Source organism: Xiphophorus maculatus, chromosome 9 (assembly GCF_002775205.1).
Source record: "Xiphophorus maculatus strain JP 163 A chromosome 9, X_maculatus-5.0-male, whole genome shotgun sequence".
NCBI classification, from domain to species: domain Eukaryota; kingdom Metazoa; phylum Chordata; class Actinopteri; order Cyprinodontiformes; family Poeciliidae; genus Xiphophorus; species Xiphophorus maculatus.
In genome coordinates, this window is record NC_036451.1 from 3,056,440 (window position 1) to 3,070,377 (window position 13,938).

The 13,938-nt window shown below is 36.5% G+C and overlaps 1 protein-coding gene across 1 annotated transcript in view; it reads left to right on the forward strand.

The window, feature by feature from the left end:
* col24a1 (collagen type XXIV alpha 1 chain) overlaps positions 1 to 13,938 on the forward strand; it is an 86,391-nt gene that overhangs the window by 1,713 nt on the left and 70,740 nt on the right. Inside the window, exons 2-3 of the mRNA XM_023340042.1 lie at positions 7,963 to 8,033; positions 10,992 to 12,367. Of these exons, the coding sequence (XP_023195810.1) occupies positions 7,963 to 8,033; positions 10,992 to 12,367 (1,447 nt within the window). The remainder of the gene's footprint in view (positions 1 to 7,962; positions 8,034 to 10,991; positions 12,368 to 13,938) is intronic.

The window sequence follows — 13,938 nt, forward strand, 5'->3', positions numbered from 1 at the left end:
TCATGGAAATTTCCAAATATTGCCAAAGCGTCACAAGAAAACGCTTCCTTTGTTGTGCTTTGGTAGAAAATGAACCTCTGCTCCAGTCTCAAGTCTTTCACTGCTTCTAACTGGTTTTCTCCCATGATTGTCCTGCATTTGGCTCCATACATCTTCTCATAACCTTTGATTAACTGCCCTCTTCCAACTAGAGAAAAGTCATTCCCACAGCATGATGCCACCACCCTTGTGTTTCATTGTGGGGATTGGTTGTCAAGTATGATGTGCACTGTTAGTTTTCCACCACAACTCATGCGTCACATGTTGGTCACATGGTTACATTTTGATCTAATCAGATAACTTTCTTCCACATATTTGCTGTATCCCCTGCATGGTTTGTGGTTAACCATAAATGGGACTCCTTATGGATATTCTTCAAAGCTAAATTTACATTTTTCATTCTGTCATAAACACCAGATTTGTGGAGTGCATGACTGGTTTGTTAGGTGAGGTGAATGAGTGTCTCTTGGTGATTTATTGTCTTTAAAAGCATCAGAGTATAGGAGGTTAAGTTCAAATGCATATCATACTCTTTTGATTTGTATTCATTTTGGCTTGTCTCAGTAAAATACATATACATTTGTTATAATGTCACAAATCTCACAGATCGAAGAATTCAGAGGTTTTGAAAACCTTTCCACTGAGAACCTTGACTGTCAGTTCACCCAAGTTCTCACAACAAGCTGGAGCTGCTGTAAAGTGTAACTACAGTTGTATAATAACTAATATCATATTTACTATTTTTAATCTGATTCTGAAAGGCTGTTGCAGGGTTTTCTGTTCATAAAATCCAGTTTTGATCCAAGAAGTACCATTTGAAGGAATGGAAAATTAGTGCTGGATTGAAAATCAGGTGACATGTTACATAATACTTAAGAGGAAGTTTTTCATCACAGGGCGTACTTACATTGGTGTTCATTTGGTGAATCAGAAACATTTACTGTTTGATTTTCCTGGAAAGTGATTTTTTTGTATATTATGTAAGGACATTCAACAATAATCCTGCTGTATTATTTAATGCAAATACTGGGAACAAGATATAGTTGACTTGTTAAGTCACTGCTGAGTTGGAAAACAAATGGTCATTAGTGGTTGTGATTTTTAGGAAGTAATGTGTGTGGTATTTTGAAAGCTTTTCCACCTTTTATTGTACATATTAGTGTGTGTGTGAGTTAATCTTTTTTCGCCCTCCTAACATCTGGAACTGGAAAGAAGACAAACCAATATAGAGTGGTAGTTTACTCACAGCTCTTTGTCTGCTTACTTTCTTGTGGACCAAGTCAATCTTTGCTGTGGCCAGTGCTGACCTTTTGACTTCAGCTGAAAGAAAATTACATGCTTGTTCTTGAAAATCACTCTAATATTTACATTTATTCAGCATCTTTTTGAATTGGAATTCCTTCATTTTTCATGCCCTGTAGCCTTAACATATAGCAAACATTCATATTTTTGCTGGCTGTCATTTGGAAAAGCTCATTTAGTTCTTTCATAATTAAGTCACTCAGATAAGGAGACAGATACTGAAGCTGAAATGCAGCCAGCAGGAAAGAGATGCTGGCTGCAGATCAGTTAGTTCTTCATCTCTCGGGAAGTCAGCAAAACATGCAGCAGCAGAACACCTTATTAGCATGAGACGTAAATGGACTTCCTGTTGAGTTAGCATCAAAACGGAGAAATTTACAGGTTTTAAAGATAAAACCAGTTCCTGTTTGACCTGTTCAAAAAATGTTGCTAGTTCAGTGTTCATTTTCAAATTGAATGTGTTTTGTATTCACTACTGAATTCTCTGAAAATGTCAAGATGCTAACTTAGATTTAATAATTACAATTCATGACTCAGTCTTTGTCACAGCACCATTGTTATCACCAGAGTTTTACATACTCTGTATGAAAAGACACATGACCAGAATAGTCATTTGTCTATTTTAAGAATTTAAAATAGACAAATTGACATATATAACCTTACTGAGTTATATATGACTCAATAAAGTGTGTGTTAATTTTCCTGTTTGGTAGAATTGTGCTGAAATTGTATGGCTTTAGTTAAGTGTTTTGGTTACCCATCCACAAGCTTTTCATTAATTTGCTATAATTTTGTCCCATTCCTCTTGTAAGTAACTGAGTCAGGTTTGTAGTCCTGCAAATTCATAACAATTTTAAAAGCAAAAGCAAATAGGCAAGTTATTATGTGAATCTGAAACAGTGAAACATCTGAAATCATTGGAAAGATGACAAAGTCACTCCAAAACTCTGTTGAGACTGGATAACGGTGGAGCTTCACCCCTTTGAAAGCAACAAAGTAAAATCTGAGAATTGATGGTTTTATTGTGACCATTGAAAACATTGACATTGTTGTCCTTTACCCACTTTGTTGTAACTATTTTTATGTTGTGATTAAAGTCATTATCCATTTAGAAGATCCATTTGCACCCACTGTTCAACACCCTGGCTGATAGCGTAATATAATGCTTTAATATTTCCACATTATGTTATTTTCTCATCATGCCATCTATTATGTAAAGTACACCAGTCCCTCCTGCTGCAAAATACCCTCACATCATGCTGCTGGAAGTGCTGTAATTCACACTTACTGTAAGATGGTGTTCTCATGCTGCAAAGCTTTCTCTTTCTTTTCACTAAATGTAACAATGGTCATTATGATCAAACAATGTACTTATAGTCTCATTAGATCACAGGACATGTCTCCAGAAATTAGGTTATGTTCTCCTGACTACAATTCCAAACTGTAATCTGATGTTTTTATGTTGCGTCGGAATATTGGCATCTTTTTCTCCGAGTGTCCTTTCAGCTCATGTCAGCCAGGGACTTATTTCACTTTCTTATCAGCTTCAGCTGACATCTCTACAAGATCTTTTGCATTCAATCACAATGCATGTTTTGTACCTAAACAGGTTTAGGTAAGAGACATTCCCTGTCTCCTTCCTGAACAGTATGATGTCTGGTATTAATACTTGCACATAATTGCCTGAATAGATGAACACAGCAGCACACATTTCCAGTCAACTGGAAATTGTTTCCAAGATTGAACCAGACTTGAACCAGACTCTCTTCCTGGCAGGAAACAGTTTGTTTCAGGTGTACCTTTAAATACATTCACATATGAGCAATGTTTAAATGCCAGTTAATTAAATGAACTTATCCATGGCTGACAAATTCATGACATTATAATCTGAGTTTATCAAAATTGTTTGAAGGCATCATAGACTTCTATTTTTTATTCTAATTTATGTCAGTGTCAGAATCAAAAGCTATCAACTGTATGTCTGAGTTACTGGTTTTTCCTTCTTTTGTCAAGTTCATAAAGCAGAGGCAGAGCTTTTACACTGGGTCTAAGGCGAAGCGTCATAAACCTTAATCACATAATGACTGTAACTATGTGAATCACCTCAGCTACTGGGATGATGTTTGATAAAAAAAGAAAAAGAAAAAAGCCATACAGCAAAGTGGGTTAAATTTTGGTCAATCCAGGGTCATGATATTCAGGTGCTGCAATATGTCTTCTTATAATTTCAAGAACTTTCACTTTAAAACTGAAGTAAGAAAAAACAGCAGTTGAGCTTGTGTCCACCACCGCCAGTCAGTAAAAGAAAACAATGGGATCAATTACTATTTAATGTGTTTAATGTATTAAAGCTGCTTGGGGTAAATCAACAGCTTCACATACTTTGTTTCTCATTAGCAGAGTTATTTGATAGGCAATCTGCCAAGTCACTAACAGGCTCTCAAATTGGGATCCTGACTGAAATCTCTGAATAATGCAAGCAAATTAACAAACCTTGAGTAGAGCACTTGGCCCGTTTCTCTCCTGAATGAATCATTGTTAGAGATCCAAGCTAATTCTCCCATTCACTGCTGGAATGGGACTTTAAAGTTGTGATTATTTATAGTCTTGACATGACACCCACTCCCCACATACTGTACAGTGAAGGATGCTACCCAGCTCCTTGCAGTTAATGGAGCTGGCTGCTGAACACAGCACAAAGCTCCCCAAACAGAGCTCTGTTGACTGAGGGAAATACCAATACAGTACTGCCAGGAATTGCTTTCTATTTAAAGTAAGAACAGGAACAAGGATTCTAGGCACATAAGACAAAAAAAATGCTTTGTCATGTCCTGGCCACAGTTATGGAGGATGTCCAACACCTTGTCTGCATGTGTTCCTGTACTTGTGCTGAAACAATGACCCAGGTTGTTTGATGTAGTGACTTAAAATCCACAAAATGGAGCTTGTGTAAGAGATAATACTAAGAGACTCTGAATCAGTATCAGATGCCCCACACATCTGAAACGTAATGGTAAATCTTATATTTAGCATTTCTCTTCTTTTGCCAGTGTTTAACTGGAAGCAGATACTTTTATCCCTTTAAATGTTGATCCCATCATTTCAACAGATGAATTACTGTAATCATCCACCCCAAGTTCGGTTTTCTTCATTGCATTTTCTGGCTCTCCGTTCCCGACTGCGGAATGTCACACGACCTCTCTGAATGAGGAACAGGTGACAGTACAGCTTCCCACTTCTTGACTTAAAGCCAGTCTCTGTGTTGTTCCACTAGATTTCCTGTTGTCTTCTTCTCTTTTTTCTGTGTTATTTTCTGACTTTGATTGTATTTTTCTTTTCCCTACCAGTCCACAGAGCCACATGGAGCTGAAAAAACAAACAATGGTGTCTGTCTTAAACAGGACACTGGAAGCAGTTTTTTTGCTTGTCACTTTGAAAGGGAGATGCCTGTAGATGCTGTTTTGTGGAAAACAATCTCCTGTGATTTACAGAGTAACGAAAAATCTTGGTTGACAAAGTTCCCTTCAGTCGTGCAGAGACACATTTTAAAACAGCGGGAGTACTGTCTCTTCATGTCCTATAAACATCCTTCACAGTGTCAGCTGAAAAATTATGACTAGTTATTATAACTACTTTAACTTGTGAAAGCAGCTGTTGCTGGAGACATGATTGCTCTGGTTGCAATATGAAGAATATATTTTAAAGTGTTTTTGGTGGTTTACATTTGACACAGTGTAAGGAAGGAGTCCCCAAGTCCAGTCCTGAAGGGATACCATCCTTTCTAGAGAGATTTTTGCTCTAAAAATGTCTGAATTCTCTCATTCGGCTCTGCAATAGACTGGTAACGAGCAGTTTATTTGATCCAGGTGTGTTTGACCAGAGATGCATTTGGGGACCCCTGATATAGAGTATTATGTAAAAGTAATTTCTTATTGTTTTATGTATCCTGAAATGCTATTGGAGTTTTTTTTTTCCTTGATCATTTTTACTCTTATTTTGAAATAAGGATGTAATTCTTCAATTTCTGCTCAGTTATGTTGAAGGTCAGCTAATAAATGCTCAACAGCAGACTTGCTTAGCAATTTGATTTTATTCCATTTTCAATCCATTTGTGATATTTTTATGTTGCAATTGTCAGATCTTGTAGTCTCAGAAAATTTCAGATTTTTTTTCTCAGAGATTTCTGCTGTAAATATAGTAAATCCATGCCTTTAATCCTGGAAAGAAAAAAAAAATTCTTGTACATGTATAACTTTTTGACATCAGAGACTATCCAAGTTTTTTCTCATAAATATAGAATATATCTTTTAATTTTTTTTTGTTTTTTTGGGTGGATGTTTACTCCCTTGTGTCTATTTTCTTTCATCTATAGTAGCTCTGATATTCTGTAGTAAACACATACAGTTGAGGGAAAAAAATGACTAGCTCCTCAAATGAAAATTTCCAAAGTATTTCTTGAGTTCTTCAAAACAGAACTAGTTCTTGTCTCAACCTTCCCAGATTTATTTTGGATGCTTTCATTAATTTAGTTTGAATGTAGATGCAGGATTACTCACCCTGAAAGCAAAAATCTACCGCAGTCTAAATTTGTTGCTTTTACTCATAGTGTATCCTCTTCTTCTGGGTAACAACCTGCAGGGAATTGATTTTGTTTTCAACAAGTCACATCTCTGTTGGAATTAAAGCTCATTCATCTTTTAAAATCTTCACACATTCTGCACGGTTCCTTCCACCACAGAATGCTGTCGCACTAACAAGTAGACTCATGCATTACTCATACTAGAGAACTAATTACATTTCTGTGTCAGATGCTTTCCCCCAGGTATTTAGTGTTCAGATGAGTGTCTTCTTATAGACAGTAAAAGACAGAAACAGAAAGCCTGGTGCTCCCCTGAAAGGCATCTTAAAGATTAAAACGCAAAGTGTTTTTTACAACCTTAATTTTAAGGGCCGGATAAACACTTGTCTTATTAAATTTTAGTTCTGTTTTTTTTTTCTCTTTGATGTCTTTTTTTATTCAATAAAAAGCACTAAGTGTGCAATAAGCAACAAAAGCTTAGTAGGAAGAGTCCATCTTAGCCTGGAAACAATAAAACATGAGTCGGCGATGTTCACTGCATGGCTCTCGGCTGCATATTCTAACATAAAAATGTCAAATTTAAATGCCTACCGAGAAGATGGGTTACTTTTTAAGAACTGCAGGTTGCTTTTTGTCACATTTTGTCAATCTTTCATTTCTTTTGCATACAACTATGGATTCTGAAATGTAATTTTTGTCAATAATAAATATGGAGATAATAAAAATGAAGAGTGAAACTGCAGTGATGTCACATTATGCTACTTTGTACTGAAGTACAGTTCTCAGCTTTACTTGACAACCAGCTCTGTTCTCTAAATAACTGAGAACAGTTATTTCTTTTAGTTGCTTTTATAGTTAGTTGCTTTTTCTGTTAGAAATGCTTTTATAAGTCCTGTTTGATCAGCACTAGACAAACATTCCTGTATCCAATCCCATTTGCTTCCAATACAAATGGATTTTGATTTCTTTTATTGTTGATTTTAAGTTTCAAGGCATGCATGTCATCTATTTTCTGCTCTGATGCTTTAGCATTTGCCAGTTTTGTTTGTTACTTTTTCATCTAAATTGTTGAATCTTAACTTTTTTGTTAAAGTCTTCTGCTTATAATTTGCCAGCGTCTAATACCTTTTTAAAATCTGAACACTTTCTTACTTAGACTATGGTTTCACATTAAGAGATGTTTAATTTGCACTCCATGATGATAAAACAAAGGTATGTAAGGAAAACATTTTAAGCAGAAATTAATGTTAAAAATTGCAAATTAAATACATCAACAGCAACAATAGCAGTCAGTCTCACTGACTGACTGCAGATGTGTCTGCTTTCTTTATTTACAATAAAAGTCTGCAAATAAAAGAACAATAAAATAAAAGACAATAAATAATAATACATTTGCTCATTTTGCTCAACTGCAAAATGAGCAAATTTCCACAGAGCAAAATTTAATATCTCAAGATTCAACTTTATTTAATATGTGAGTGGAAGTGGCTGCCATTAATTGCAGATTATCTGAGAAATTATATATTCCTAAACTGAGATTTTAAAAAAGCACTTTTGCTCTTTTCTATCCAAATATTCTATATTAATTGTTGTAAGTATCATTCTTTCTTGCAAACTGAATGAATGACAGCATTTCTCAATGTGTCATAGAAATTATGGCATTTCATTATTGTTTTTGAAATGAATAACGGCTTCATGTTAAACACCTCTTTGATTCTGATATTAGCTAACTTGTAGCTTTCTTCTCTCAGTATCAGCATCTGCACCAAAGAGTGGATTTATTGGATTTATTAGTGCACATTTAACAACAAGAACTTTCTTAGACCAGATTTGTTGTCTAAGAAATCTGGTTTTCTTGTAACATATTTCAGGATTCACAGAAGGCTCGCACTTGTACAACAATTCTTATATAAAATCTTCCAATATTTGGAGTTTTATTCAATAACTGGTGCATTTTTACATACATATATTAAACATGTAATTGTTTTTCTTTTTTGTTATGCTAATCTATAATAGTTACATATTATTATTTGCTCTTGTAGGTGGAACTTTCTCCTGCTCCTGTCAGTATGCTCAGCAGTATCCTCTGCAGAAGACACCTACTCTGCTCAAGGTAAAACAGCAACACCGCAGGCCCAGAGCTTATTTTACAGTTACAAATGTGGCATTTAGGGAGTTACATTAAAGAAAATAAAAAATCCACAGGACCACTTCCTGTAATTTATATTACTGGTCTTTATGGCAAACATAACTAGCTTGCTTGTACTTTTGATTAGTGATTTTTATTCACCCATATAATGACTATTATAGTTAATTTTCTTCAGAAATAGCAAAACTATCTCCAAAATTATCCTATTTTGATTAGATTTTAATGAAAAGATTTTTTTATTGAAAGGAGAGGGGATTTAGATTTACAAAAAAATTGCATTTTATTTATTAATTTTAGTAACTGGATTCAGTAATTGTATATACACTGTAAGTAAAGTGATAAAATGGATGTAAGTGAAGTCACAGCTTGTCAAAGCTTTACATTCGTATTCAGTCTTTACTGCTCCTCTCACCGACTGACTATAATGCCTCAAGGCTTCGGATTTTTCCATCTTGCATTGTCAATTCTCCACATATCTACTGTAAATCAGATGATCCCACGCCAGGAAAAATCAATCCATCATAATGCAGGGTGGAGGAATGCACACATTGAAGAGGCAGCTTGTCTTAAAGTCTGAGACAAGTTAATTGGGATCTCGTCTGAAGTTGCCAACAGGCAAAGATACCCTGAACAATATTAATATCTCACCTGGTTAAATAAAGGTTTAAAAATAAGACCTGATTTGTGGTGTGACAAACTTTTCTGTCTGTGCTGTGGGACATTTTCCTATGTGAAATATTGTTCCCTGTGTCTCTCTTATGTTTATTGTACTTTCTCTGTTTTGTGTCTTCCCCTGCTGCTGAAGCACTGCAGCTCAAACTGAGTTATTTTCTGCCCTCACCAAACACAGAGGACAAACACAGTTCCTTCAAAAGTATGGGCAGCCCTTGAACTTTTCCTGATACTTCGAAATAAAATATTATATAACCAAAACCCTTCAGAAGGCACTTAGTAATTATCTGTGCATTTCTACACAGTATACACAGTTCTGAAAGTTCTCAGAGGATTGTTAGAAACTGTTCTATTCGAAACAGCATCATGAAGACTAGGGATAAAATGAATACACCATTGCCATGATGAAACATGGTGGTGGAAATGCTTGAAGTTGATTGAAAGATTAAATCTGACTTGAAGTTATGCAATGAGTTGTTGCATACGTGGTAAAAACAAATGATTTCTCTACTTCTAGGTTAACAGGTTACAGTTATATCATCGTCATATCACACTGAAAACAAAATCTCTTAAGTCTAGTGCTGTCATAAAGATATTCAAAGAAAGATGTCAAACCTGGCAAGGCTAGGAAGTAGAAGATTTTAAAGGCACTAGGAAGCAAACTTGTGACAGAGGTCTATGAAAACCACAGAGCACCTGCCACACTAATAAAGAGAGGAATTGCAGTGTTCAGGGTGACAATCAGCTCTGCCCAGGAATAAGCAAGGTAGCAGACCAAGAAAAAGAGGGGAAAACTTCAAGCCGGATGAAATATGCTAGCTAATGGCACATCACATGCTTCTCCATGTTGTCTTCCAAAATAACCATTACCCACATTTTTAAAGTTAGTGAAGAACTTCCATCAAAAGTTTATGTCATTGACTGCCCTGCACAAAGTTCTGAGTTGAGTCCAACTAAAAAATCTGTGAGAACTAAAAACGAAAGGCCAGGCCAGAAAGCCGTCAGATCTGAAGGAAATTGGGGCTTTTGCCAAAGAAGTATGGGCTGGGATTCTTCAGGAGATATGCTGAAAACTACGACAAACTACTACAGGCAGTAATCCAGCAAAAACACAAATACCTGAAAGCATCATGGGACTTAAATGTTCTCTGTATTCTCATTCCCTCATGCTGGATTTTTGTGTCAAACATACCTGACCAGCATACAGAGACTCCAACGTTATATCAGTTACACCTTATACTTGGTATATCTGTTGTTGCTCATATTGGTTCTTTAGACTTAACAACATTGGAATTTATTATATTTATTTCTGAAGCAATGTTTAGTTCAACTTGAATTATCGTGCTTCCAATGTGAGCTCTGTGTATTGTTCTTGTCATTTTGTTATGCCTTTTGGGGTTTTTGCCAAACTGTGTATCACCTTTGACATATTTAGCATAAATTCTCCCTAAATTTGAAGTAGGAAAAGAATGAACAAGTAGTTTTTTATATACATATCTGATTACATATTGTTTTAATAAACTTTAAATGCTGGTTCTTTGAATTATTGTGCTGTCTCAAGCATTACAAGTTCTTGCCATTCATCTGGACTGCAGCTGCATTCATCCTGTTGAGGAAAAGCAGAAGTGAGATGCTGTATTAATAGCACTGTGGTTGATCAGCATCCAGATACGTAATATAAGACATGACTTAGCCTTAGATCCTGAATTACATGTTAGCAATGTGTAAAAATAATATTGGCCAATGTCTTTAAATGGTAACAGAATGGACAAGACTTGTTGCCAATGTTTGGCACGAACCAGTATTTAGACTTTATAAAACCAATAAAATTGCTTAAGGTCTCACAAATTTATTTAAAACAAAAGCAACAATTATTCCAATTAGTGCAAAAAGAATGCAAAAAATGGCAATTATTCAACTTATGCCATAATTGAGAACAATTTTGAATTTATTGCAGAATATTTAGAAAAATAAATAAATAAAATAAGCACCAGCTAAATGTTGTTTTTACATCGTTATTGTTCAGAAAATCATCCTTGTTTTCCATTATTTGAATTGGAAGGAGTAAGACAAGGAGAAAAGAGTAAGACAAGTTTAACAAGCTCAAAATCAGTTGCTTAGTACACATACTTCTTGCAACTTCAGGTTTGAATTGCCCATAGATTTTGTGAAAAATTATGAAAGATGTAACAATAGCTTTGAGCAGAGTCTGGTTATATAAATCTTACCAATTTCTTTTCTTCCTAACAGGTGTGGATATTCTCTATCAACTGGGGCTTACAAATCAAAGCAGAACAGACGATCCCTATCAGAGGACAGACTCGCCTCACACCACTCATACCGATGTCCCTCTGCCTTCGAATATCCCGGTTCCTGGCTATGGGGTGGTTTTCGACACAAACTCCCTCTATGAGATCCCAGCAAGCAGTCTGTTCCATTCAGAGTTTGGAGTTGAGTTTTCTTTTGTGATTAGCCTGAGCTCCTGGCGAGCCAACAATGCTTTTGTTTTTAGTGTTACAGATGGCAGGGACAGACTGCGTTTTGGCATTCAGCTGCTGCCACGAAAGGTAGTAGTCTACACTGCAGAGAAGTCCTCCAGCTACTTCACCCACAACTGGCAGGATGGACAGCAGCATGCTTTTGCTGTTGGTGTTCGAGCACGTTCAGTGTCCTTCTACGAGGACTGTGGAGCAGTGCAGCAGCGAGAGCAGACCTTGGGGAGGTCACAGAGATTGGGAGAATCTGGCAATCTCTTTACTTTGGGTAGGATGAACTCAAAGGCAGCTCAGTTTCTTGGTCAAGTCTGCCAGTTAGATATCTATCCCTCAGCTCAAGCTGCTGCACACTACTGCAAATACCTTAAAAAACAATGCCGGCTGGCCGACACCTATCGATCACCTTTGTCACATTCTAGTTTGGATTTTGAGGCTAATGACCACCCTTCTTACCCTTCGACAATGTCCACTTTTGGAGTAGCAGCTACACATCACGTTTCTAATAAATTTACAACAGCTGACAAACTGTTAACAAGTAGTCAAGTTGACACACAGTCTTCAACTCTGAGCCCAGTGACACAACTACATCCAAGGGAACAAAGCCACATTTTCACACTGAAACCGTCAACCTTCTCAACCCCGTTTTTGCTTGAGCCTAACAGCTCCACACAAACAACTCTGAGTGGGCAAGCATCGGACATTGCTCACAGTAGAAGGATCACCACTTCAAAAAGCGAGTTGGCCAAACAGAGTCAACCCAGGGTAGAAGAGAATCATTTGGAGAACAGTACAGAAGAAGAGAGCACTTCAGAAGATCTACATGTTTTTGAAGCTTCTCCAGGTGTTACTTTTCCAGTCTGGCAAAGTCGGGGGAAAGAAGGACTCAGGAACTCCTTCAGGGACTCTGGCCTCAGGCATCGACAGACTCATCAAGTTCTGGAGTCTCATTTCAAAGCCAATGGCACTACTTTGTACAGGGAAAACCAGGTGGACACTGCAGAACACCATGCTTTGGATGGCAGCTATGAAGACACAGACTATGGAGGATATGATTACGGATATGAGGAACCAAACATCTTTTATGAGTATGAAGATGGTTTAAATGGTCCCAAAGGAGAGCCAGGTCCTCCGGTAAGTGAATTAATGTGTGATTTATAATTTTGGGGATTTTGTAGAGTTTGGTTTTACCACTTCATTGAGCACAAAATGCAAGAAAACCTAAATTGGTTTAAGACCATCAAATTCTTATTGTAATATGACTTTCTAAAATAAACAAAAGGATACATTAAATATTTTTAACTATCATAATGCAGTTCTTAAAATGTGAGGAAACTCAAAGCAATTGTCATTTTTCATGTGTAATAGCACTTGGCATGTGAACAAACTGTGATGTGATCACCACCTAATTGTACTGATATTTGTGATTAACATTAGAATAAATTTCATAAAAATACAATGGCTTGTTATGTAGTTGTAGGATGAACTGATAGGTCTGGCAGAAAATATTTGTTCTTTGTAGAGGATTACCATGACGCTGACTGGATGGTTTAATAATGTTCTCAAATCAGTTTTTCTGGAGTTGATCTCAGCCCTGGGACAACCTTGAGGACTCATTTAAAGTCGTCTCCCCAGAGGAAATAAAAGTTCCAGAAGTGCTTTTATTGGACAATCAACAGTCAGCACCATAATCTCTATTAAATTGGATTACCCCTGTGATTTGAGTGGTATAAAATCAGATTTTTTTCTGAAGTCTCAAACTCCACTTTCCAAAGACCAATTCATCAACTTTTAGATGAATCCGAAGCACAACATGTTTGAATCTTGGCTTTTGCTAATGTTATTGTTGTTATTTGAGACAGGTGTATTTAAGCAGATATGAATCTAACAGCTGGAGTACAACAACGCTGATGTCTGGAGTTTCAGACCCCTGGCCAAGACTCAACGACTGAGGGATATGCCTCTTTGCCTATCCCTCAGTCTTTAGCATTCTTTTTGCTTGACGATGGAACTTTGGGCATTAAAGCCAATTTAGCATAATTGTGTAGCCCCTGGAATAGTGATCTGGTCCTCTTATTTATCTCAAGCAAACCCTTTGTTCCATATGTTACAAAGACAGAGCTACAGTTGAAGCCAGAAATGTATATTTAGATACATCCAAATAAAATGATCCACACATTTGTTCCTTGCTGTCTCTTTGTAACCACTTTGTTTATATTTTTGGGGTTATTGTTCATTTGGAGGACCCATTTGAGCCCATGCTTTAAGTTCATGGCTCAGGTCTTTTGATATTGTTTCAGTATTTCCAAGAAAGGATATTTCCTCATGATGCTGTCTATTTTATGAAGTGTACCAACATAACATCACAACATGATTCTGCCACCTCCATGCTTCATCATTTGGATGGTGTTCCCAGGTTTACCAGCAACCCTCTCTTTTTCAAGTGTAATGATGGTCATTATTGTCAAACAGTTTCACTTTAGTGTCATCACACCGCAAGACATGTCTCCAAAAATGAAGGCCTTTGTCCCTACAAGTGGCCAGATATATTATTTGAAAGTATGGCTGCACAGTAGGAGGTTAATATTATGTTGTCTGGTACTGTTTCTGAAAATTGTGATAGCGATTTTAAATGTAACATAGTCACATTTTTCTGATGCTTTGCTTTTATATCATTACACACTCTCTTATGTAATGTAGCATCT